This window comes from Hippopotamus amphibius, chromosome 11, assembly GCF_030028045.1.
Source record: "Hippopotamus amphibius kiboko isolate mHipAmp2 chromosome 11, mHipAmp2.hap2, whole genome shotgun sequence".
Taxonomy (NCBI): Eukaryota; Metazoa; Chordata; class Mammalia; order Artiodactyla; family Hippopotamidae; genus Hippopotamus; species Hippopotamus amphibius.
The window spans coordinates 21,300,655-21,327,442 of record NC_080196.1 but is presented as its reverse complement, the minus strand read 5'-3'; the positions used below and the strand labels follow the sequence as shown (position 1 = coordinate 21,327,442).

Sequence of the window (26,788 nt, the reverse complement as noted above, 5' to 3'; positions counted from 1 at the left end):
AGCCGTTGCTGCAACTGTCAGTGCGCGAGTTTTTGCTTCAAGTGACAGGTCAGGGTTTGCTGGGGCCAGGTTGGGGGCGCAAGGGTTCGTTCCACCCTCACTGCGGGACAAGCCTCTGCCTACCGCGCTGGCTCTGGTCCAGACTTAGTTCTGTTCCCGGTCGCGCTGCGACCCATGTGCTGCTAGCAGGTCTCTCCTGGCGCCGCTGATTGGCTGCCCACCTCGCTTGGTTCCCTGACCCTCTCACATCCATCCTTGGGCCATCCTTCCTTGCCTAGCTACCCATGTTCTACTAGGTAACACCCTGCTCACGGAGCCTGGTGGTGTTGACCTCCTCCTCTTTCCCTGTGCTCCTACATCAGATACTTAGGTATATGTTAACCTGTCCCTGCTCTTTATGTTTACTCTGTTGGTTTAATTATTATGGTTTTATAAGAAATCTTATATCAAATCAGCTAAGACCAACTTTTTCCTTTTTGTCAAAATTGTATTTTTCTTTTCTTGGTTCTTCACACTTCCCTAGGAAGATGTTCAAAGAATGCCTCCCTGAAATACCAACGCTGGCATAAGGATTATTTTGAGCTGAAGGCAATTGAAGCAGACAGAAAAACTTTCTCTCCCACTAAGGGCAGGAGGATTCTTAATCACCAGAGACAACTCAAGACTCATCAGCCCAGAGAAGGCATAGAGTCGGATCCCTCCACCATAGTGCCATATAAAAATGTTGTCACCCTAAAGATCTCCTTGTGTGGCCCCTTGCAATAACCCTTTTGAGACATGGCCCCTTACAAGATGAAGGAATGCTGTCTTTTAAGGAGTTGTCTTGGTGCTGGGAGAATGTTGCTCTTTATGGTTCAGCAAGTTTGGCTGATGCGAAATGCAGGTACACAACGCACAGGGAGGGGAGAGAGGAGGCCAAAGGGCAGAAAAAATTTTTTATGTTTAAATTTTTCTTGTTTTGCCATTAGATGTGAATTTTATTTCACATTACTAAGTCCAGATTTTTTTTTTTTTTGATAGCCTAACCCTTCAGACATTTGCAGAGCTTATAGTCAGAGTGTTGTCCCTACTGCTGTCCCTGTACTATTGTCCCTTCAGGTTCAAACTGGTGACACTTGTGCTAAAGCCCATGATATTAAACCTAGACTTTAATATCTGACTTAACTGCTGCTTCAGCCTTCCCCAGAAATCTTATTCAACAAGCTTGGAATTTTCTGGTCAGCATTAATGAGGTAATCTGTCATCAAGTGAGCCCTCTCTGTTCCTTACCCCTCTCTAGAGGAAGAGGAAATCTGCATGATGAAGACCCCTGCTATTCCACCACTCCCCCCCTCCCCCCACCCCACCCCAAGAGGATGTCCTGGCCCAAATAACACTTTCTTTTCTTTCACTAATGACTTCTTTGTCCCACCTTCCTTTCCATAAAAACCTTCCATTTTGTACCTCCTCAGAGAGCTCTTCTAGTTGTTTGATGGGATGCTTCCCTATTCATGAATCACTGTATGAAGCCAATTAGATCCTCAAATTTACTCAGTTGATTTTTTTTTTTTTAAACACTGCAAAGGTCCCCTTCCTCCTGTCATGGTAGTTATTCTATCCTCCTCTCACCCCTCTGTTCCCCCACACCCCACAATAATCTACTTCGATAAAGCCGCTCCTTACTAAGTCTGGATTGGCACTTTATTTGACAGTATATCCTGGATAAAGTCTTTTATCAGATAGGTGAGGGATAAATATTTTCTGCCTGTTTGTGTCTTGTCTTTAAGTTCTCTAAACTGTGCCTTTCACCAAAAAAATTTAATTTTGATATAATGCTGAATTTTTTGCTAACATTTTGTTTAGAATTTTTGCAGCTATAAAGGAGATTGGCCTATAATTTTCCTTTCTCTCTCAATCTGCTTTTGATATCCTTAATGTTTGGGGCACTTCCCCTCTTGTTTCTTTTTAAAAAGAGTTTGTGTAAGGCTGTGTTCTCTCCTATGAGATATGGTTGGAAGGAAAAGGAGACTTGGGTCATGTCACTGTCAGGAAGAAATTTTCCTCTACCCTTCTTGGTTCCTGTGGCTGGTCTAAGAATAAAGTTGACATGAGACATTAAAAGTGTGACAGGGAAGAACAAAATCTGACTCTATGTTTGATCTGTTTCTTTTACTTTAACCTTTGCTCTCCATTGCTATTACTGTAATCACTAAAAGGATTCTGTCTATAGCTATTGGCTATTCCCAGCAGCCTTCCTCAGGGAACCCTGCTCCTCTGCCTAAAGGTTAAACTTGTTGACTTAAAAAAATGCACACCATGAGAGCTGTGAGTTTAGTTTTATTTGGGGCAAAATGAGGGCTGCAGCCCAGGAGACAGCATCCCAGAGAGCTCTGAGAAACTGTTCCAAAGAGGTATGGGGACAATTCGTATAAATGTGATTTTAGTAAAAGGGGAAAACATGCAATCGAGCACATGTTTTTTATAGAAGATTTCTGCTAGTCATGAGGAGCAGTCGTCACCATGAAGGATTTTAGTGTTTTTCTAGACATGAGGGGATACAAGCACTTGGCTCATAAAGTTGGCTCCTGAAAATATCTGACTATCTAAAGACCTGTCCCTGCCAGTTTTTCACAAAGCACAGAGCGTCTCATTTCAGCTCTCCACCCTGAGCACCTTTCCGAGGGGCACTGGTAGTCAGCAGCTGCAGCGGCACAGGACAGTCTTTGGTAGACAGCAGATGCCAGCGGTGAATGCCAAGTGTAGTTGACAAACTAAAGTGCCTTTGCTCAGCTCACAGGGAAACATCTAGGTACTTCAGAGGGGGACTGAAGCAGAGGATATGAAGGAAGGCCTGGCCTGGGAAGGCGCCATGGGGTCCTGCTAGGTTACATCCCTTGTCTGCTGTTTCTTGGAAAATAACCAGTTTGAAACAATTAATATGCCAAAGACATATTTTAGGGTGGCAAATTCTGCTCCCCTACGCCGCCATACCAACCAATACAGGCTGGGCGGGGTCTTATAGATTAGAGCCCACTGTCTTGCACGACCCAGCAAACAATTGTTTACCAAACATTCCCAAACTGCAGACACAGGGGAAGCTCTGAAAACTGAGGAAAATTTACACTTTTGTAAGAGACATTTACATTTATAAGGGAAATCTCTATCTGCAAAGTTATCTCCCTCTCTGTATCAGGAATGGCAAGGTAACCAAATTTCTAGAAACTTATCAATGGAGAAGGCACCGACTTCCATTAAATATGCATAACAACCATACCCTGCTTTGCCTGACAACCTCCCATAACTGGCCTCCCCCCCACAACACCTTTCATTTGTCTTTAGCTGGAGAAGGTATTTGAGGTGGTGCCTTGAGTCATTTCAAAGTTACTCAGTTTTCCTGAGTATTTCCCACGTATGTGAAACCATGCAGCTCAGATTGGGGCTTGAACCCATGGGCCAGGACTCAAACCTGGCCAAAACCCAGATTGGGACTGGAACCTGTGGTCTTTTTTTTTTTGTCAAAGCAATCTTTTAATTTTATTTTTTTATTATTTTTTTGGGGGTACACCAACTTCAATCATCTGTTTTTATACACATATCCCCATATTCCCTCCCTCCCTTGATTCCCTCCCCACCCTCCCCCGAGTCCCCCCCACCCTCCCTGTCCCAGTCCTCTAAGGCATCTTCCAACCTCGAGTCGAACTCCCTTTGTTATACAACAACTTCCCATTGGCTATCAGTTTTACAGTTGGTAGTATATATATGTCTGTGCTACTATCTCGCTTCGTCTCAGCTTCCCCTTCACCCCCCGCCCCCTCCCTAACCTCGAGTTCTCCAGTCCATTCTCTGCACCTGCGTCCTTGTTCTTGTCACTGAGTTCATCAGTACCATTTTTAGATTCCGTATATATGAGTTAGCATACAATATTTGTCTTTCTCTTTCTGACTTACTTCACTCTGTATGACAGACTCTAGGTCTATCCACCTCATTACATATAGCTCCATCTCATCCCTTTTTATAGCTGAGTAATATTCCATTGTATATATATGCCACATCTGCTTTATCCATTCGTTTGTTGATGGGCATTTAGGTTGCTTCCATGTCCTGGCTATTGTAAATAGTGCTGCAATAAACATTATGGTACATGTTTCTTTTGGGATTATGGTTTTCTTTGGGTATATGCCCAGTAGCGTGGTCTTTTAACTGTGACCACACACCTGGTCTCAGGACTTAATGAAGCTCAGGTTCTTGATGGCTCATCAAAGAAAGAATTCAGTGAGAGACAAAGTGGTAGGTAAGAAGTGGATTTATTTAGAGAGAAACACACTCCACAGACAGAATATGGGCCAGCTCAGAACTGAAGAGCAGCACCAGGCTATGAATGTGGTCAGTTTTTATAGGGGTGGGTAATTTTATAGGCTAATGAGTGGGAGGACTATTCCAGTATTTTGGGGAAGGAGTGGGGATTTCAAGGAATTGGGCCATCGCCCACTTTCTGAACTTTATGGTTGGTCTTGGAACTGTCATGGCACCTGTGGGTGTGTCATCTAGCTTACTAGTGTGTTACAGTGAGTACTGAGGCTCAAGGTCTAGTGGAAGTTGACTCCTCCATCATCTTGCACCTATTTGATTCTAATCAGTTTATGTTGTGTTCTGGGGCTATGTCATTCTTTTAAAGGTTGTGCCCTGCCCCCTCCTTCCTGTTTCATACACAGGAGTTATACATATTCTCAAACTTCTCTTTGTTTTTCTCCTGTTAATCTGTTCTTTTTATTACAGAGGTGTCTAAACTAAGAATCTAGAAAGGTAGAGGAATATTTTTCCTCTACTATTGGTGGGACATCAGGGAGCCTGGTATGACTTCGTGGAGTTGTTGCAGAAAACCAGTCCCACGAGAGACCAAACACCACACTCAGAGGGTTGGAGAAATCAGGTTTATTGAGCTGGCGGACCCAGACGAGCTAACTCTCCAAAATTCTGGGGCCCCTTTTCAGGGGAAACTTTTCCTTTTATAAGTTAAGTCATATAGCTATAATTGGCACAGACTGATTGGTTGGTTTAAACAAGGCTCTAGTTGAGTTTGGCACAAACTGATTGGTTATGTAATTACTATAGGTTAGGGCAGTTACAGAGCATGGGAGTTGCTATGGGTTACATGCAAGGCGGGGTGGGGGGGGGGGGTGGGGGGAGGTTTCCAAACAGAAACTTGCATGAGCAGGAGCAGGACATTCCATACTTATCAGAACATCTTAAGGTTACCGTTGATAACTAGGTTATCTTGTTCTTATCGCAGCAGAGCAAGCAGTTTTTACAGAAACAGAGCTAGCATAAAGTTGTAAACTTCAAAATTTCCCCCATCAGAGTAAGAAAGAAAAGAGTGGGAGACAAACTATAGATAGAGGTATGAAGAGGGGTCAGAATATGCCACCCCCAAAGATGCCACTTTAGCATACGTATTATTTTGAGCTGAAGGCAATTGATAATTAACAGGGTAAGCCAATAGGGTGGGGAGTCCAGGGAGAAAGAGAACCAGCCATGGCTTTCTTGACATAAGAAAAGTCGTTTTGGGGCTAAGCTGTTGCCCCAGAATCATACTCCTGCCCCTCTCTTGAATGGAAACCAATTGCTTTTATCTAAGTTTCATGAGGAAGCTGCAAAGAGAGAAAAAGAACTGGTTAAAAACAGCTAGGCCCAAGATAGTGGAAGATTTGACTTCCAGTGGACCTTGAGCCTCATTATAGTTCATCAGAATATATTAGCATGCTAAATAACACACCCACCAGTGCCATGACAGTTGACAGTTGCCATGACAACTGGAAAAGCCCATACAAAGGACTGAAAAGGAAGACTGCATCAGTTTGGAGTCCAAACCACACTCCTGTTCTCAGATAAGTCATGAATATTCCTCCCTCTCTTTCCAGTTCCCTTCCTTTTACCTTGACCTTCCTATAATTATGGTGTCTCCATGTGAATAGGGTAGAGAAATTGATTTGTGAACTAAGTTCCTGCTTCTCCATTCTTTGGCCATTAAATTAAAAGCTTGTTCGGTTCCAGTGTCAGCATCGGTTTCGTTGCTGGCTGTGTGAATCCGAGCAGAAAGAGAACCTCCCTGGCCAAGACGAAGGGTCTCGGCCTGGGTTAGGACTCCAGTATGGGTCCAGGTAACCAGTTAGGTAACAATTTTGTGATCTAAGCATGGCCACAATGCTTGCCCTTGAACAGGTCTCAGTAATTAAGATCTAAAGGGAAGAAAAGAAAGCAGGAACAAAGGGCTGTTATCAGGCAAGAGAAGTAACAATAGCAAAGATAGTAAATCAGTGGTAAAGACTCCCAGTTCTGTTTCCATGGTAATGATTAGCCTGAAGCACTTTCTTGAGCTGTTTTGCAGAATTTAAACCCCTTTCAACCACCAGATCAACTGGAGCCTAAGGGATGTTGACCCTTGTGACTTCAAGCAACTAAAGCTTGGACGCTGCTGACCTTTGCCCCCATTCTATGCTGATTTCTCTGTTCAAGTCCCTTCATGAATATGCATACAGTCTACTTTCCCAATTTTGCTGTTCAGGGAGACACTGTTTTGGGAAGTATCCCTGGTGTTCTCACTGCTGCTGGTAGTAAATCCTTCCTTCTCTTGATCTTTGGCTTGGTTGTGTCTTTTGGCTCGACCCACTGAGAGGTGAACCCAGTTTTTGGCTAACAACAGATGTAGAAAGAAAGCTTGGAGCTTCCCTTTTCTGACTAAAAGCAGAAAATTCTGAGGAATGAGGACTCCCAGAAATCCCCTTCTCTGGGGGAATTTTATGGCCATGAAGAAGATGGAATGTCAGCACCAAGATGAGTCTGCACAAAGATACTTTACTGAAATAACACTTATGGTCTATTAATTTCCCCATGTATTTTCTTCCCAAAATTTACATATCTGAAGCAAGGTCCTGGAGCAACACCCCACGGTGTGCAGCAGACAGTGGGCAGGACACCACAGTAGTTTTCATTCCCAAGGGAAGAGGGAGATTACCAGTTATAGGGGGTACTGACATCACATTGGCTCTTCGGTTGCCAGGGAAACCAGCTGAGGTGCTCTGCCACTCACCACCCCTTTTGATAAACTATCACAGTGGAGACAGTTCTAATCTAAAGATTAGAACAGTCACTAGATGGGGCTGGGGCAAGTACATACCCATTTACTGATTAGGATCTATAGTTAAAGGGGGAAGATCAGTCAGGTGAGTAGGGTGTAGGTGAAGCAGAGGATGCAGTACAGAGCAAGAGAACAGCCACCTTGGGTGGCCTAATCATACCATACAATGTCTGTGTGTGCAGGGGTAAGGCAAGCCTGTAGGGCCTTGGGCATGATTTTAAGGAAGGTAGTTGATTTATACCTAGTTATACATTCGCTCCCATCCACCCCCACCCCTAAACTAAACTGAGCCTCCAAGTGGGGGCTTCATAAAGAAGAAGCTGCAGTTCCTGAAGCAGGAAGGAGTGGGAATGAATGAATGAGAAGCACGAAGAGGGTGGTACTTAATGAAGACCACCTTCCAACTACTGGACTAGGGACTGTTATCCTAGGCCCCAAACCTGAAATCCAATGCAAATGTGTGTATGAGCACAGGCTTCTAAGGAGTTTATCCAGATCTTTCATCAGTTCTTAAAAGGATCTGTGAACCCACATGTTAAGAATCCCCCATCCTAGACTTCGAGGGAAGATGGTCAGAAACAGCATCAAAATGGACATGGTCAAAAACAGAAAATTTGTGCTTCAAAGGAAAATTATATCGCACCCTTTTGTGTCATCTGATTCTGATTCTGAGAGCTATTTTACCATTCTGTAAATTGTAGATAACTGATAGCAGTAGAAAATAATTCCTGTCTATAGACACGCAAATTAATTCTGTCTCCTGGTGGGACATTTTCACCCTTCCCCACCTTCCCCACTAATCCCCAACCGTGCAAAAGCCAGTTTGGGCCTTATTTACCCTTTAATTTCAATATTCCTGATCTATAAATGGCGTCGACTCTTTGAATTCTCCTTTGAACTGGTAATAACACCTCACCAGTTACCTCATTAGTAAGTTAAATAAAATCTTTTCAAAGGGGTTCATTTTCATACTTGTATGAGAGTCACGATTGTATAGTTTGGGGAAAAACTACCCTTTAACTGGACCTTTGTTCTCTATTTGACTGGAAGGAGTTTCTAGTGCCACCTCCATAACCACGGCAACCGAAGCGTAAGGCAAACCCACAGAATTCCTAAATCCCCCACAGCCTCTCCTTTGGGGTGACCAGAGGGGACCAGCACTTGGCTCGTTTCCCTTCCGCTTCTCTCTCGTTCCTCCCCTTCTTCCTCCCCTTGCTCCCCACCCACTTCTTTTCCTCTGCTCGGGTTCTCTTCCTCCTCGATCCTCCCCTCCCTTTTCTTCTTTCCCGCCCCCGTACCTCCCTTTTTCCCTCCTCCTTTACCTTCCACAAGCCGCCGGGAGATGGAGCCCCTCCGCGCGCGCGCGCACACGCGCGCGCACACACACACACACACACACACACCCCTACACACACACACACACACACAACCCCCTACACACACACACACACACACACACACACACACACACACACACACACACACAACCCCCTACACACACACACACACACACACACACACACACACACACACACACACACACACACACACACACACACACACAGTGTCCCCCCGCCGCTCAAGCAAACTGGGGAATTAGGTATCCAAGGCTTGCAGGGACTCTAGAAAGTTCAGAGCCTTGGTGCACTCCCCAGTTAGATACCCAGGGCTCCGCAGCACCGGCGGAAAACAGGCAGAGGCTGGAACCTACAAGGGCGCCCGTGACCCAGGAGCCAAGGCGCTGCCATCGCGGGAGGGGGGCTACCCGCCGCTGAGACGCGCCCGCCACTGGGCTGCCCACACCCGCGCCAGCTTCCGGTGTCGCAGGGGGACGCTTTGAACTTGAAGGGAGGGTTTCCTGACAAGAAGGAATATTGCAAAGTTCTATTCAGTAAGAGCAAAAAACGAAACTTTTTTGTGTGTGTGGGGGGGCAATAGAGATCGTTTGGATGCAGCGATAAAAATAATATGCAAAAGCCATATATAAATTGAGCAGAGCTGTATTGCGTGAGCATTGGTGGTTCAGTGGTAGAATTCTCGCCTGCCACGCGGGAGGCCCGGGTTCGATTCCCGGCCAATGCAAAGAGGCTCTTTTGTTTTGTTTTTCCAAAAACAATCCTTCCAACTTTAAAAATGCTCTGGTTTTAAAGTCAGATATTTCTACATTCAAATTTTGACCTACTCATATATTTTGTGGCCATAGGCCTGGAGTCACTTCTGCTAGGTGAAAGGGTCAGGCTGGCTGGCGATGGGCTGTTTTCCTAAAAGAAACAATTTTCTGCGTTCAGACTATATGGAATCAATATGCTTTGGATTCATTCTTCTGTTCGAAGTATAAATAAAACCAACGAATGGGTTTTGGGGGGAAATAATACTTTTTCCAACCTATAAAATTCCCTTTAAATAAAAGTATTATAAAGGAATTACTTCAGACACTCGTTCGCGCATTCAGCAGAGTGGCGCAGCGGAAGCGTGCTGGGCCCATAACCCAGAGGTCGATGGATCGAAACCATCCTCTGCTAGTCGTCCCCCTTTTGCAAGGGGAGATGTACTGTAGTTTTAGCAACCCAGTTTCCCTTCTTTCTGTACCTAATGAAAACGTGAGTAATTCGGGGGTAAATTTTCAACCCAAGAAAATTTTGAGACGGAAATCATTCACAAATCCAAAAGGCTCTAATATCAGGTACCCGATCCCAGAGAGCAGAGAATTAATATTAACCCATCAGCTGAAAAGTGCCCATCTTTACCTACTGTTGTATTGTAAACGAGAATTTAAATTTAGAGTTAAAAAGAACCATATATAGCTGATTTCAGTTTCAGAGATTTGGTTACAGGGAATTGGGGGTTATTTAAAATAACAATTCTTAACAATCTCTCCCTCCTGCTCTGTTTTCCTCCTTAGTATATTTTATTTATTCATTCAGTATTTTGTCCCCCGTGGTTCCTCTAGTACCTACAACAAGGCCTGTCACATCTTAAGCATTGCTCATTTGATAAATACATTAAAAGCTACAATTTCTATTACACCAAACACCACTATCTTCATTATTCTTCACCTTCTTCTTTTACCTTTTAAAAAATTACAAAAGAGTACAAAAATGACCACACAGAATCGATCTACTATTTAACATTATGGTATATTCACTACAGATTTCTTTTAAATTTAAAGAAAACAACCACAACACATAAAATTGAAGTACTTTTCAGTGGCATCCCCAATCCTAACATCCGCTTTCTTAAGGCAACTCTATCATGAATTTGATATGTACATCTCCCATTCCTTTTTTTTAATGAATAATTTTTATTTGCAAAAAGTCTGAGAAAAACTCATATGAAAGTTCTCATTTAAATAACACAATGCTTACTTTCAAAAGTGTTGACAAAGTATCCACATGAAAGTCTCTCCATTACAATACCATTGACATTAAGTCTATTTCTATATAGTAATCTATAACCAAACATATGAGTATACCTAATGTTCACATAAATGTCTGGAATGGGAGGCCAAAGGGCCATATCTGATTTTCAGTTGGTTCTAAAGTGAAGGCAACATCTTTATCAAACTGGCAATAGAGGTTTTAGAACTCCTGTCTGTAAGGCGAGTGTGGAGAAAGAGTGAGTGAGCCAGGCAATCAGAGAATGAGGAAAATTTACTAAAGGGAAAGGACAAAGAGACTCACCCTTGAGAAGAGCCAGTGCCCTCCCTTTGGGCTGCTTTCTTATAGATGGAGAAAGTTTAGTTTATCAATAGCCAGTAGCTGTGCTTGTAGTCAGCTGATTTATCTTTGGCCTTGGAGAGAATCAGACATGTGCTTGTGGTCATGTAGCCTTGGGGCAGCAGGCGCCGGTGGTCCCAACAGGATGCTTTCTGAGCAATGCAATCAATCACCATGAGCTCCCTTTAACTTGTTAGAGTTCTTTTTAACAGTGAGTCTCCATCTAGGCCCTAACACTATCATTAAAGTTCTTTTATCAACTCTATTTAATTTTTTTCCACGTGAAAGTAAAGAATCACTATATTCAGTTTAGGTGCCGGGCGAGATATTTTATTTTCAATCTTGCTTACATGGATGCCCATGGCAAATAGTTTCCATCCGAGGTGATTCTTAAAACACTGTTCTCAGTAACAAGCTTTCTAATCTCACAGATCACCAGAAGTATATATAATTAATCTAAAGGGGAAAATTTGCCCAGAAGGATGAAACATTATTTACTACTTTCTTCTAGGTTCTATTTAAGGAATAAAATTTCAGTCTGTTCTTGGATATTGTAACCATAGATTGAACATCTTCTCAAAGTGGGAAATTCCTGCTACCTCCAAATCTTCTGCAAGGCATTAATTCTGGTCTCTGTATGAATTTCCTATTGACATGCATAAAAATGAAAAGAGAACAGCTATATTATGATAGTGTCAACAAAAAATTAATCAGTCAATCTAAGAAAGATATAGAAAATTTTATTCAAGCCAAATTGAGGATTATAACCAGGAACAAGCCTCTCAGAAGTCTTTAAGAACTGTCCTGCCCATTGAAGTCAAAATGGGCAGATTTTGAATCTTTTGAATCTTTGAATGATTAGTCTATTTTACAACTCAGAGATAGAATGTAAATTGTAGATAATTAATAAAATGCAAATGATTCCAGGCTATGAGTGCAGACAGGAAGGAGGCGGACAAAAGTAAACTGGTGTGAGTCCCATTTTCTTCTTTTGAATGAAACTATATTTCATACAAAACACAGTTATGTAAGCTTTTTGAGACAGAGCGCTGTGTATCAAGTGATGTATGATTGACAGTTTACACAATTCAGGTCTGCAAGTACGAAGTGGTGGGTTATCATGGCCCCTTACAAGATCAAGAAGGAATGTTATCTTTTACAGAGTTGTCTTGTTGGTGACAGGAGAATGTTGTTCTTTATGGTTTAGCAGGTATTTCTGCCCATGGGAGCAGTTTGGTTGATGCATCACGCAGATACACAAGGCACAGTATGTGGTGTGGGTGGGGGGTGGGGGGAAGAGGAGACCAAAGGGCAGAGAAAATTTTTTATGTTTAAATTTTTCTTGTCTTGCCATAAAATGTGAATTGTATGTAACAATAGTCATTTCAAAAAGAATCAGAAACTGGGCGGGGTGGGGGGGGGAGGGGCGGGGTGTTGGCAGCGGGGCAGGAGGGCCTCAAAGCACACTCTCTTTGCATAGCCCAGCACTCACACAAAGCATTTTGCAAGAATGAAACAAAGTTTGCCCTATTTTCCATTCATTAGCAATAGCTTCAAGTGACCTGCATGAATGAGATTTATTTTTAGAAATACATTATTTCTGCTGGAAGAGACTTCTGAGATCACTTTTAGTTCAGCAAAAGGAACATAGGAAGATGAGGCATTCCAGTGAATTACACAGAAAGTTGTAGCAGTGGCAGCAGGCTGTGTGGTGGGAAAAACAGAAGCCTTCTGTTTCCTCAAAGTGTTATTCTTCAGTTATAGTCTTCACTTCAGAACTTTGGAGGATGACTATAGAGATTTCCAAACCTCAGAATCTCCTAGAGAGGCCTAGAAACCCCTTGTGTAGGGCAATAATTCTCTGGCTGAAAGTTGAGTGTCTATTCAATGAGGTTTGGAGGAAGAAAATGGGACTCAGACCAGTTTACTTTTGTCCGCCTCCTTCCTGTCCACACTCATCACCTGGAATCATTTGCATTTTGTTAATTATCTGCAATTTACATTCTATCTCTGAATTGTAAAATAGACTAATCATTCAAAGGGAAACAAAGATGCACATCTCCATAGATCAGATAATCCTGGAGACTCTGCCTGGTGCCACAGGGCACCACTGAAAGGACTCTCTAGGATCTATCGGCTGAAAAGAAATGCACAACCTAAAGGTTGAGAATTATGTTTTATTCCGCGGACCTGCTGAGGACTCAAGCCCAAGACACAGCCTCTCAGATAGCTTTGAGGGACTGCTTCAAAGACAAAAGGGAGGAACCAGGATATATAGTAGTTCAAACACGCACACACACAAACACACACACACACATACACACACACACATACACACACACACACCAGGTCCTCTCACTCTAATTACCCCTAATTAAAGAAAACCAGATATCACAAGTTAATGAATTTAGTGCTTTTTTTATGTGTGGGAATATGCAAGAGTTGGGGCTCACTGAAATCATTGCTTTCACGTGTACGTTAACTATCTAGGGCCAGCATCCTGGTTTTCTCCATCCTGAATCCCCTTAGGGTGCACAGTGGGTGTGGTGGCAGGGGCTGATGGCTTGATGGCCGCAACATCCTTTGTGTACTAATAAGGCAGGTGACATTTTTCATCCACAGGTCCCATTCATACACTTCCAAGTTTGGTAACTTATTATGACTACTCATACACCTTTTGTTAATAATCCCTTTTCCCCCTTTTACTTCTGCATGCCAAGTTTCCATTCTTGGGCCTGCTTTTATTACTATACTAAACAGTGGAATTCCAGCATCTAGCCTTGAAAACACAGACCGTTTTTAATGCTGGAGAGAGGAACAGATCTTGTAGGGCTTCATAAAATGCCTGTTTCTGATGAAGGATGTTCAAAGACATTGACCTCAGAGATTGTTACTATGACCCATGTTATTATGAAAGTAACATTTAAATTGTAGAAGTCTGTAAGTGATTGTCTTTCTCAAAGCAAATGTGTTGCCCTAGTAATACGCTGCTAGTTGGCAGCTCCTTTTTGCCTCAAGAGCTTTATTTACCTTTGTGATATTTGTTAAGACAATTGGTTCTTCCTACTTCTCCCATATGCATGGAGATAAAGTAAAAAAAATATTAAGTGGAATCAGTGATTCACTAGAGAGCTGACTCAACAGAATTTGAGTCTGTGCCTCATGTAAATAGAGGAAACAAGGGGCTAAAGGAGAGAGGGGGCAGCTGGGTTCAGGGAACGAGGGTGGGCCATTTGCAGAAGGCAGTGGAACCAAGAAGAGAAGAGGTGGAGCTTCAGCTGAGATCCTTGCTGCCTTTACCTTCCTCTTTCATTTTATTCATTGTATGACAGGAGAAATAAGAAAAATCACTTAAAAAAAAAAGAAGAAAAATTTGAAAGGACCAAAGAAAAGTAGGTAGAGGAGAATATAACACAGTAAGACAAATATAATTAGAAAAGAATGAGTTTATTTATTAATTATTCAATCTACAGGAAACAATTCCAAACACATTTCACCACTTTTACGTCTTTGTTGGTAGGGGGCTTAAATTTTTTTATTATTTTTTTAGTTCACTTTTTTATCCATTTACTTAACTTGCAATAAATAAATAAATAAAAAATAAAAGAACGCCTGCTGTATGTGTGACCCTCTGCTCTGTGTAGAGCTGACAAATGAGAAACAGATTGTTTTCAGTTGAGGATTTAGGGGGCTGGGCAAATCTGGGCATTTGATCTGGGTTTTGGTGGTACAGAGAGTATACTGGACAGCTTGTTATAGACACAGAAATCTCTGTTAATGTTCAGAGTTCTCCAGCTGTGAGATTAAGGTTTTCATGAAGCTTTCAGGTATTTTTTGTTTAGTCCGTAGTATTACACATTTTTTATTAGTTGTGATGAAATAAAATTCATATTTAATGGCAAGATGAGAAAATTTTAAACATAAATAATTTTTCTTTGCCTATTTGGGCCTCCTCTGTCCCCTTTAGTGTGTGTTGTACATCTGTATTAACCGGACCTTCCTAGGAGATAGCATTCCTTATTAATCTTATCAAGGTTCACAACTCCTTAGGAGATAACCTTCGTTCACCATCTTGTAAGGGGCCACAATGGTCCATGACCCACCACTTGATTTGTATGCGTAGATCTGGATTTTGTACTGTCAATAATACATCATTTTATGTATAGATCTCAGTCTCAAAAACTTAACTGTACTTTGACCTTTAATGGGTGGAACAGTTCTCAGAACTTTCTGAGAGGCTTTTCCTGGGTTATAAGCCTCACTTTGGCTTGAATAAAATTTTCCATTTCTTTCTTAGATTGACCTATTAATTCTTTGTTGACAATTGCCAATTTTGAAAATTTAGAATATTCTTTATTAAAATGCAAATCCTCTTGAAAAATGGAAAGACCCATTGACCCTGGGCCTGCAGCCCCACAAGGCAACAGTGAAGTGAAATCATATTGCACAGGCTCTGCAGCCTCCAGTTTTCTGCAGTTCCCACTGGTCCCCGTAGTTTCCAAGTGTCAGCTGGTGGTTATCAAGATCCTTGTGCTGTGGTTGTTCGTAGAGTAGTATTAAGACAACAGTGAAATATGCTACTAAAACTGGGAAGGTGAAATACAGCGTCAGAAGTCTTTATGCTTCAAGAAAAATAGCAAAGAGCACCTTGTAGCCAGTCTTGCTTTTATCTGCTAGGCCCCCAGAGTACTTGACTTTTAAACTCTGGTTTAGGGAATATCACAACAGTCTCTTTAGCTGCAGCTAAAGCTTAATGTAAACATTTTATAAAAGACAATTTGGAATAGAAGGTTGGGATCAAATCATGAAAAAATGGCCTTAAATGCTGTTATGGACTGAATCGTGTTCCCTCGAAATTCTTTTACGTCCTAACCCCAACATAACTGTATTTGGAGACTGGGCCTTTAAAGAGGTAATTAAAGTTAAATGAGATCGTAAGGGTAGGGTCCTAAGCCAAAAGCACTGGTATCTTTATAAGAAGAGGAAAAGACTCGAGGGGTGCAGGCGCACAGAAAAAAAGACTACGTGAGGACACAGCAAGACAGCCAGCTGCAAGCTAAGCAGGGAAACCAATCCTGCCAACATCTTAACCTTGAACTTCTACCCTCCAGAACTGTGAGAAAATAAATTTTTGTTGTTTAGAACACCCAGTGTGTGGTATTTTGTTGTGGCAGCTCTAGCGTTTTAATGGGATGTTTGTTTGGACTTAGGCGGTAGAAACTGTCAAAGTAGGACTAAGAGACAGAAACATTTGGAAAGGAAAGAGTCTACCTGCAAAGAGGTCAAGGGTCAGATTTTGAGGAAAACAAACACATGCGCACACACACAAGTATTTAAAATGGTGTGTGGGGGAGCTGCAGAATGACTGAGGTTACCACTGTGCATTGGCCTGTTCATGGTGGAAAAAATTGCAACTTACATGATACTCATTTCATAAGTCCTGACACATCTTCAAACAGCAGCCTAGCAAAAATCAGGGTATCATTGTTTTGTCAGGTGTTTAGATTTACAGAAAACATTCAAGTATGTATTACTTTGAGGACCAGAACTAGGGTGAGCATGACCCTATTATTTTCTATTTATTTTAGGGTGCAGAATATTTTGATTTTTGATTCCTTTTTATTTTATTCCTTTTTATTTCCACAGCTCTGACCAGACCACAAAACAATACCTATCTCCCTCTCTCTCTCATGTGCACAAGTGACTCTTGGAGAAACTAACTTAAATTCAGTGGTTAAAGGGAGACAGAAATGATCACTCTACTTATCCCAACTCACTGTCAGTAAAAAGTTGAAGTTAAGAAGCATCTCAATTAGATCTGGAAAACACAATGGCTTGGATCAGTCCTTCTGTTTTCTTGCCACAAGATGGCAGAAGAGGGCAATACTTATTTCACTCACTGAAGGTCCCTCTGATCTCTTAACAATAGAAGAAAAAAATCTCAGAAAAAGCAAATAATAGAAAGATGGGATGAATATGATGCTGATGAGTTCAGGATGAAATTAGGGGACTGCTCTCCAGCAAGTAGGGTAGCTTGTCGGTGGGCTTTGTCACCAGCTCTCAAAACCTAATGACAGGGGGGCAGGGACTGGAAAAAGAACCTCATTTTAGAGCAGTGAATGATAAACCCATATATTTTACAGGACCCATTGACCTGTTGGCATGACTTCCAGGAGGATTGTTGTCTGTGACAGGGACAAGACTGTTGGTCTGAGATAGGGTCTATACCGACAACTTTAAGGGAAGTGGCAATATGGAAAGACAGGAAATGTTGCAGCCTGGAGTGGCGATGTGGGTGTAGGGAGTTGTTATTTTGCTGTTAATGGGAAAAAAAAGGATTTACAATAGCAGTCATTTACTGGTGAGAGGGGATGACAGGGAAGATGTTAATGCTTCCAACTGCAAAAAAGGATTTAGGCACTTGAAAGATTCAGGGGAAGAGGGGAATTGAAGGGCTTTTGATAATGCCTTGAAAGACTTCATTCTCTAATATTCCTAGCTAGCCCATGCGTTCAGTAAATATGCCCTTCTTTTAAATACTGAGTTCTCTGATTTCCATCGCGGGATTTTAAATTGTGGACTCTAAAATCACTGCCAGAAAACTGCTCCCCCTGCCTAGCGAGTCCTGGCATATCTCCCTTCCAGCACATCCGGATGAAACACTGGAAGAACGCGGCTTTCCCAAGTTGCTGGGTTCCTTGTTCAATATTTTCTCCTTAAGGAGCGTCCCTGACCTTTAATCTTTCCGTTGCACTTTGACATAAATCATTTCAACTGACTCGAAGGTCTTCATAAGGTAGAGGGGGCTAATGTTACAGTACCTATTCGGTAGTGGATGAGAAATAGATTCTGGGAGGTTAATTTCGCCCAGGATCCGACTGCAGAACACAGAGCCGTTAATTTTCAGCTTTATGGCTCTTAGCTCCAGAGCCCGGCGGGTTCCCGCAGGTAAAGTAAGTCACAATTTCACTTTCAAGAGCTCATCAAAATGCACAACCCTGATGGCCGACTATCTGGCCAACTGCAGCCGATGGCGGGCTTTTCAAATAGCGCTGCTGTCCAATCAGAGACGTGGGTGGGGGGGGTTCCTTGCGTTGAAAAAGTGCAAACAAAAGGGAAATTTTGGCTACTGTAGCTGAGGTTAAAACTGAAAATGTTTTTCAAAGGGCGCCAAAGAACCCATACTAAATTTGCGTGACACTGCCTAAATGCTTATCCAAGAATGCTTTTTACCCCGTTTTACGCTCCCAAACCATCCTCTTACTCTCCGAGAGAAACTAGACTACAGGAAAATGCACCAGCTATTTCTCTGAAAGTGTAAGTAAGTGGCTCTGAAAAGAGCCTTTGGGTCATGTGTGGCTGCGGGTCGGCTCACTTGGAGCTGGTGTACTTGGTGACAGCTTTGGTGCCCTCGGACACGGCGTGCTTGGCCAGCTCCCCGGGCAGCAGCAGGCGCACGGCCGTCTGGATCTCCCTGGAGGTGATGGTCGAGCGCTTGTTGTAATGCGCCAGGCGGGACGCCTCGCCCGCAATGCGCTCGAAGATGTCGTTGACGAAGGAGTTCATGATGCCCATGGCCTTGGACGAGATGCCAGTATCCGGGTGGACCTGCTTCAGCACTTTGTACACGTAGATGGAGTAGCTCTCCTTGCGGCTGCGCTTGCGCTTCTTGCCATCCTTCTTCTGGGCCTTGGTCACCGCCTTCTTGGAGCCCTTCTTCGGGGCCGGGGCGGATTTAGCCGGCTCAGGCATGGTGAAGCAAAGATAGAAGATCCCCGAGAAAAAAGGAGAAATACCAACGCCGCTGAGTCCTTTTTATTTACAACTTAAAATGCAAATGAGTTTCAGTAAAGTTCTATGTCTCATTGGCGAATACTAGTGATGACGTTAAAGTCAATATTGTCCAATCACAACACGCATTATTAGGACCTGCATTTGTCTTGTTTGAAATGGGAATGCAACTTTGGCCAATGGAACAGCTTCTTTTTCGCGCGCAGCTGCGGTTATAAATTGTGAGTTTTTCTTCTATCTCTTTAGTTGTCTCCGGTGTAGGTTCTAAATACTGTATCATGTCTGGACGTGGCAAGCAAGGCGGCAAGGCTCGCGCCAAGGCCAAGACCCGCTCCTCGCGGGCCGGGCTCCAGTTCCCCGTGGGCCGAGTGCACCGCCTGCTCCGCAAGGGCAACTACGCCGAGCGGGTCGGGGCCGGGGCGCCGGTGTACCTGGCGGCGGTGCTGGAGTACCTGACGGCCGAGATCCTGGAGCTGGCGGGCAACGCGGCCCGCGACAACAAGAAGACGCGCATCATCCCGCGCCACCTGCAGCTGGCCATCCGCAACGACGAGGAGCTCAACAAGCTGCTGGGCAAAGTCACCATCGCTCAGGGCGGCGTCCTGCCCAACATCCAGGCGGTGCTGCTGCCCAAGAAGACCGAGAGCCACCACAAGGCCAAGGGCAAGTAAGGCCTCAACAGCAACTCCTTCGTAAACCAAAGGCTCTTTTCAGAGCCACCCACAATTTCTGTGGAAGAACTGAGCACTCTATAGAAACCTATTATGAATACCTGGTTACAAGCATGTATCAACTCATCTGATAAGGACTAGTTTACTCGACTGTAAAACCATGAAAGCGCCTGCCTTTTTTGTCCCCAGAAACACATTTCCGTTGATTATTAGTTGCTGCAAAATCTTAAACATTAAAAACCAGTTTTGTTTTGTTTCTGGTTCTTTATCATTAGAACCCGATGGTCCACTAGTTGACTAAAACTGCCCCTACTCAAAACTTCCTTCAGAGCTACCCCTAGTTACAGGAAAACACCTAATCACTGATCAATGTAAACCTATCATTACTCCAGGCCTGCTAAATACATACTTTATCTATTAAAGTAAATAATTTACATATTAACGTCCAATCAGCCATTTGATTGCATCAAATAAATTAATGAAGTCAGATAACCACTTAGTATTTAGTCAAGCACACATCAAGCTCCCCCTTCCCCACACCACTCTGGACAAACTAAAGTTCTGTGTTCAGGGGGCCGGTGTGCCAGTCTATTTTGAAACTATTTTAGGTCTTGAGACAGTCATTAAAAGCAGATGTTTACAATTATGAAATGGAACTACTACTTGGAGAGACTAGCAAATACATTATTTTGCTGTAATTTCCCCCCACATTATCTGAAAAGGGGAAAAGCCTCCGATGAAAAATGCATTTCTTTTAGAACAGTTTTGGCGCTGACTTCCACAAATTCTGGACTAGATTCCTTTTTTACTGGTGAAATCTCACAAACTCGGGACGGGGTACAGCCGTAATTCTTTCCTGCGAAAATAGAAAACAGAAAATTAATAGTATGGAAAGCAAAACCTTTTCAGAGGCGGTAAGAACCAAATGAAGATTTGATTAAAAACCAATCAGGTTACTCCTGCAAAGTTCTGACCAATCAGGATAGGATCGTCAGTATAAAGCCTGATCCTGGCAGCAAGTCTTTCAGTTGCTTTTCTCGCGGCACTACTGTTTAAGATATGGCTCGGACCAAGCAGACCGCTCGCAAGTCCACCGGCGGCAAGGCGCCGCGCAAGCAGCTGGCCACCAAGGCGGCCCGCAAGAGCGCGCCGGCCACGGGCGGCGTGAAGAAGCCGCACCGCTACCGGCCCGGCACGGTGGCTCTGCGCGAGATCCGCCGCTACCAGAAGTCCACGGAGCTGCTGATCCGTAAGCTGCCGTTCCAGCGGCTGGTGCGCGAGATCGCGCAGGACTTCAAGACCGACTTGCGCTTCCAGAGCTCGGCCGTGATGGCGCTGCAGGAGGCGTGCGAGGCCTACCTGGTGGGGCTCTTCGAGGACACCAACCTGTGCGCCATCCACGCCAAGCGTGTTACCATCATGCCCAAGGACATCCAGCTCGCTCGCCGTATTCGTGGGGAGAGGGCGTAAACTGTCCTTCCTGACCTGGTTTGGGCACATTTGTTTCCTCCCAAAGGCTCTTTTAAGAGCCACTTCCGTTCTCACTGAGAGTAGCTGTCATGCTAAGAATGAGTATTTTGGAAATGGATGAGAGTTTTTTTCCAGGAGCTACATAAGTTTTGCCATGCTAAATAGGTATGAAATGCACTCACTAAGGCCACACATGTCGTATTCATTTTGTTAGCTATTTAAAGAGAAACTTGCTGAACAGCAGTTTACAAGGGGAACAATGTCTAGCGATGTCACCTGGACCCTGAATAATGAGGTGTGTAAGACTTCACTAAGAGGTATCAGTCAACAAAAGGATTGCCGACCAAGTAAACTGGAATTCAGAACATCAATATTAGCAACCCACCCCCCAACTTCAGATACGGTCAGGTTGTGGAGTTCTGGTTAATTGTTTTGTGGAGGGGCAGGCACCTTGCATGTTCTAATCAATTGTTGTTTTGAACTGTCTAGGGTCTCAGGAGGGACAGAGTACATCTACCTTAGGCGAGACAATATTGGTGGTTTGCCCGGGATCTAACAGTAGTGGGCAGACCTCTAAATATACTGATATTCAATTTCTTTTATACAACTCCAAAAGGCAAAGAATAAATCTGGCTGAAGCTGTACCTACGGTGTGTTCAAACTAAGCATTGTTCTCATGAAAATTGCATTTCTCACTGTTTAGCAGTAGCACCTGGGTAACCCTACCAGATAAAGCCCTGAACTGTTTACTCTCCTTCACACCCATTCCAAGATTTGATACTGTGAAAGCAACTAGCTGTTTTTGTTATTGCTTGATTGGCTTTTTGGACAGCTTTCAGGAGCCTCCTAATGCAGATGTGCAGGAGGAGCAACCCACAGGCGCCATGCATGCCATCAACATCTGGTGACCTCCCTGAGGTAGAAGCCACAGTGAGCCCATTTGGGACAGTAATACCCCCCACACCACGTGTGGGCTTCCCTGTCTCCTTATCCCTTACATGATATCACTCTCGCAAGTATGAAATACTAGCTCCAGGAGCATGTTCTCCCAACTCTGTGTGAACCTATTTTAAGTCGAATTTTGCCCCTTTTTTCTCACCATACACATATATAGCCAAAGAATGTTTTGGTTGTTCACTGTTGTTTCCCCGGAATAGAAAAAGCCTGACACAGGCAGGTGCTCATTAAATTCTAGCTGAATGAATACATTGCTGATTTTCAACCTTGCAGACAAAAAGATAGCCTCAGGTAGTCACTGAGTGCTTCCTGCCTCCTGTATTACACATTTCATCCCAGATTCTTTTTGAATTCTATGGGTAGTAGATATAATACTGATGACAACAATTATGTAAACATTTATAGTTTTGAAAATATTTTCACATGTCTTTTTGTATGTGAACTTGGTTCTAGCTCCCCGGCTTTGGACAGGCACATATTAATCCTTCACTAGCTCTAGAAAAGTCTGTCTTTTACAAAGGTAGCCAAGTATTGGGAGGACAAAGCCAACAGATCTCAGTTTGGGATTCTTCCAACAAACCCTCAAAGGGAATGAGGAGATCTGGGTAAGCCCCCAATGACTGTAGGAAAATAAAGGAGAAATTGTTTTAAAAAAAGCTGGGTGGAAAAGCCTGTTTTCCTTTAAGTGGAAAAGCAGAAGTTAGGCTGTTCTAACATTTTCCAACTCCTCACTAAGGACATCTGCTGCGATTTGGGAGTCTTTTGAGATCTGAACTTCAGGTCTCAGAAGTGTAGTATGGTTCACTGAGGACATGTTCTGTTTGAAGCTTAAGTTTGATTGCAGAAAAGATGGTTTTAGGAAATGTCCAAAAATTATTTGATAATCTTCCTTTCAAAAGATGGAACCTAGGGAATTCCCTGGTGGTCCAGTGATTAGGGCCCTGAACTTTCACTGTGAAGGGCTCGGGTTCGATCCCTGGTCGGGGAATTAAAATCACACAAGTCGCCCAGTGGTGGGGGGGGTGGAGGGGGTGGAAAGGAACCTAATTCCTCTCCCCTTGAGTGTGAGCTGGATTTAGAGACTGGTGTGGCATAAAGTCAAATTGACAGTGAGCTAGTTTGGAGACTAAGTCATAAAAGGTGCTGTGCTTCCTGCTTGCTCGCTCGCTCTCTCTCTGAGGTCACTTGCTGGGGATGAGGTGGGGGAATCCCAACTACCACGCTGGGAAGATACTCAGGCAGCCCTGTGGAGATGCCTGGAGAAGCTGATGCCTTCTCCAACAGTCAGTGGGCAACTACCAACAGCCATGTGAGTGAGCCAACTTTGACCCCAGTCAAACCTCATGTGACTGCAGCCCCTGTTGACAACTTGACTCTTCACTTATTGGGATATCCTGAACCAGAACCACCCAGCTGAACCACTCTCTGATTCCTGACCTTCAGAAACTGTGTGAGATAATACATTTGTTGTTTTAAGCTACTTTTCTGGTAATTGACCACACAGTAATAAATAACAGATGCAAGAGGAAAAACAAAAACAGTTAGCAGTTATCTGATAGACTCCACTGGTCTAATTCAAAGGAATGAATAAAATATAGTGGGTACCTAATAAGAAATTCTCTTTCTTCTGAGATCAAGAAACAAATAAGTGGCAAAAATAAGAGCTGAACCCAAGGCTCAATCCATACCTGGGTACAACCGTGCCAGGATCTCCAACAGCATTTTCTAGCTTTATTTAAAAACAAAACAAAACAACAACAACAAACACCTACAATAACCACCAAAACCAAAGGTACCAAATCTGAATACTGTTTTAAAACATGACTTGCAAAACACCAGTGTCTTAGTCTGCTTGGGCTGCTATAACAGAATACCATAGACTAGGTGGCTTATAAACAATGGAAATGAATTTCTCACATTTCCGGAGGCTGGGAAGTCCAAGATCAAGGTGCTATCAGAGTCAGTATCTGGTTAAGAGCCTATTTCCTAATTTATAGATGGCTATTTTCTCACTGTGTGGAAGAGACAATGGGGTCTCTTTTGTAGAGGCACTAATCCCATTCATGAGGGCCTTGCACTTATGACTTCAGCACCTCCCAATGACCCAACTCCAAATAACTTCACATTAGAGATTAGGTTTCAACATATGAATTCTGTGGGAACAGAAACATTCAGTGTATAGAAACCAGTCTGCTTTTAAAGATTAGAAGCTTAGGAACTGTGTTCTTAGCCTCTGTCCCTGTTGTAAACCCAAGAAGGCAAGACACCAGGGGACCCCAGCCCCAAGGGACCCACTCCTTCATTTTGATTCTTTTTTCTCAATATCCAACCCTGGAAATGCTAGTAAGTTGTAGTAAATGAAAGGGAATGAGAGTTTCTGGCAACAACTGTTTGATATATTTCAGGCATGATAGTTAGCTAAATCAGGAGACACTTCGAAGGAACTATAAAGACCATGATTGGTCACATGGTATTACAAGATTTTGGAAACAAGGTAGAACATTATGTAAGATAAGGAAGGAGTGTTAGGCCTGAAAATCTGTGTGTATTACAGAATACATTTAGGTTTTGAGAGAGTTTCAGGGAAAAGTAAGGGGTTTCTTAAAAGGTCGTGCAAATCAGGTTTTAAGCCATGACCAGATAAGAATAGGGAAGAGTGAACCTCAAGTAAGAGGGTGTGGGGAATTTCCTGGTTGTCCAGTGGTTAGGACTCAGTGTTTTCACTGCTTTGGCCCTGGTTTTATTCCAAGATCCTACAAGATGTGCAGCATGGCCAAAAATAAATAAGTAAGTAAGTAAATAAATAAATAAATAAAAAGAAGATGTAGTAAGATGATGAGAGGAAGAGGCCAGGAAGGGCAATGGATTCTGCATCTTCAAATCTGTTTAATTGGTCTTGATAACATATGGAGGCGTAGATGCTTATCTGAAATTTAAAGATGAAAGCAGGGATGGTGATTTCTCTGAGTTAGGATCAAGGAAGATGGGAAGCTTTATGCTTCCATGTCTTATATTTAAGATTCCGACTTGGTAAAAGGCCAGTCTACGTGGAGAACACTGTATGGAACGGGAGGAAAGATTTGAGAGGTTAAATTCACGCAGTGGAAAAGACTCCAAATGGCTAGTGGTGTTTTGGATGCGTGTGTGTGTGTGTGTGTGTGTGTGTGTGTGTGTGTGTGTGTGTGTTTTGGGGACAGGAGAAAAGAGAATTAGGAAAAGTACTAATTACTAGTAAGTAAACTAATTTTGAATGAAGAACAATGAAAGAACAATAAAAGAAAAACATTTTTTAATGAAAAATAAAATAAGAAAGTAAAAGATGTAAACATAATCTACCAGCTAATTCCAAAGCTTTAACCAAAACAAAGAAAACAAAAGCAAGTGTAAAGAAAATAAAAGTGTGGCATATCAAATTGAAAATATAACAATATTGAAAAGGATTGAGCCCAACACTTGGAACTAAGAACTTTAAGCATTGTCAACCAAACAAGTGTGAATCAATAAAGCAACCCTCAGAACATTGCAAAGGCAAGTATACCTCATTTATTCATCTGATTGAGGGGGGAAGGAATTCTATGGACTTTAAATCATTGCCAACATTTCTCTTGGAAAAGAATATCTCTCCTAATGTGAGAAACAAGGAACCCCTAAATATTTATCCCAATTATTCAACAAGAATTTATTGGGCAATAGCATTATTATTTTCTGAGAAAGACAAAAAGGAAACATTTTTATAGTGCTTAATTTAAATAAGATAACATTCTCAAACTCACAAATGTTTTATTGAATTATATTTGATTTATAATGTTATGTAGGTTTCGGGTGTACAACAAAGAGACTCAGATATATCTATATATCTACATATAGATATCTGTATCTTTTTTCAGGTTCTTTTCCATTATAGGTTATTAAAAGATTCTCAAACTTTTTAAGCTAAGAAATCTGCAGTTTGTTTCCTCTGTGAAGGTGGGAGAAGAGACTTAAATTATCTGTTTTAACAAAGAGAATCACACCTTTGGGAAACATAGATGTGAATATAAATATTTGCAGGGCAAAGCAATGGCAAGTCAACCAAACCAAATTACAGATCTTTGAGTATGTTACCTTCACCAGTTAACGGATCACTAAGTTTTCTCAGTGTTTCAAGGCTGGTCTTAAAATGACATAGTCAAGAAGAGCCGCTGGTTAATGAGGCAGAAAGCCACCTGGTTTTCCTATAGGATTGCTGAGATTACCCAGCAGATAATGCCTTCAAGGTTAAGCACTCAGATTCCACTGCTAAATAGAAACAGGAAAAAACAAAACAAAAAAACCCCCAAAACCAAAACAAACAGAAAAAACCCCACCAGCCTAGAAGTTCAATAAGAAATGGATAAACTAATAGAAGATGGGCATGTAGTCTTTTGCACATACAGTAATTATAGAGGAAATAATAAAGAACTCATAGACTGATCCCTAGAATAAATTTAGGTATTTTCTCAAGGAGTAAATAATCAACCACACACGTTTCAAGTAGAAACGGTAAACATTACTGAAGCTCAGGAAAACAGAAAAGTAAATGTAGGTTAGAGAAGGCAGTTTCCTGGAGAAACAAAATCTACCTGGCAGACAAGCCAGGGCCCATTCCAACTCAGGTTTTGAAAGGTTTTTTTTCCTGGAATAAAATCGTTCCTGGTTTCTATATTCAGCACTGTATTTGTAAACTAAAGGCACTTTTTTTTGGGTGCCCTTGATTTGTCAGTTCAACAAAGGAGAGAAAGAGGAAGGTGGCAGGGGGTGGGGGTGGGTGGGGAGGTGTAATGCTTGAGAGACAGTTTCACTTGCTCATGGACTCTCCAAAGGAAACGGTGGGTAAAAGCTGACCTTCTTCAAACAACTTCCAGAAGTGTTTCTAAATGAGATGAAGGAAATTGGAAAAAGCCAGTTCAACACCGCCCCCCCCCCCCCCCCCCCCCCCGCCAAATGTGGCAGCGAGTGAGGAAAGGGAAAGGAAGGTGAGAGGATGAGTAAGGAAAACGAGGGAGCATCGACGCTGAGAACGATGAAGTACCCCACCTGGAAGCTATGTA

At 42.7% G+C, this 26,788-nt stretch overlaps 3 protein-coding genes and 2 non-coding genes across 5 annotated transcripts; 4 read left to right on the top strand and 1 right to left on the bottom strand.

The window, feature by feature from the left end:
- The first annotated feature begins 9,125 nt into the window (after positions 1-9,125).
- Positions 9,126-9,196, top strand: TRNAG-GCC (transfer RNA glycine (anticodon GCC)). The gene has a single exon. It is a non-coding gene; the product is annotated as a tRNA-Gly (tRNA).
- A 368-nt stretch (positions 9,197-9,564) lies between these two features.
- On the top strand, positions 9,565-9,636 carry TRNAM-CAU (transfer RNA methionine (anticodon CAU)). Its single transcript has one exon. It is a non-coding gene; the product is annotated as a tRNA-Met (tRNA).
- An 8,565-nt stretch (positions 9,637-18,201) lies between these two features.
- LOC130831742 (histone H2B type 2-E) lies at positions 18,202-18,582 on the bottom strand. Its single transcript, XM_057700097.1, has one exon. The coding sequence runs from the start codon at positions 18,580-18,582 to the stop codon at positions 18,202-18,204; it is 381 nt and encodes a 126-aa protein (XP_057556080.1).
- Positions 18,583-18,899: 317 nt separating this feature from the next.
- On the top strand, positions 18,900-19,368 carry LOC130831715 (histone H2A type 1). The gene has a single exon (XM_057700067.1). The coding sequence runs from the start codon at positions 18,900-18,902 to the stop codon at positions 19,290-19,292; it is 393 nt and encodes a 130-aa protein (XP_057556050.1). The 3' UTR covers positions 19,293-19,368.
- Positions 19,369-20,351: 983 nt separating this feature from the next.
- On the top strand, positions 20,352-20,763 carry LOC130831712 (histone H3.1). Its single transcript, XM_057700064.1, has one exon. The coding sequence runs from the start codon at positions 20,352-20,354 to the stop codon at positions 20,760-20,762; it is 411 nt and encodes a 136-aa protein (XP_057556047.1). The 3' UTR covers position 20,763.
- Positions 20,764-26,788: the final 6,025 nt, after the last annotated feature.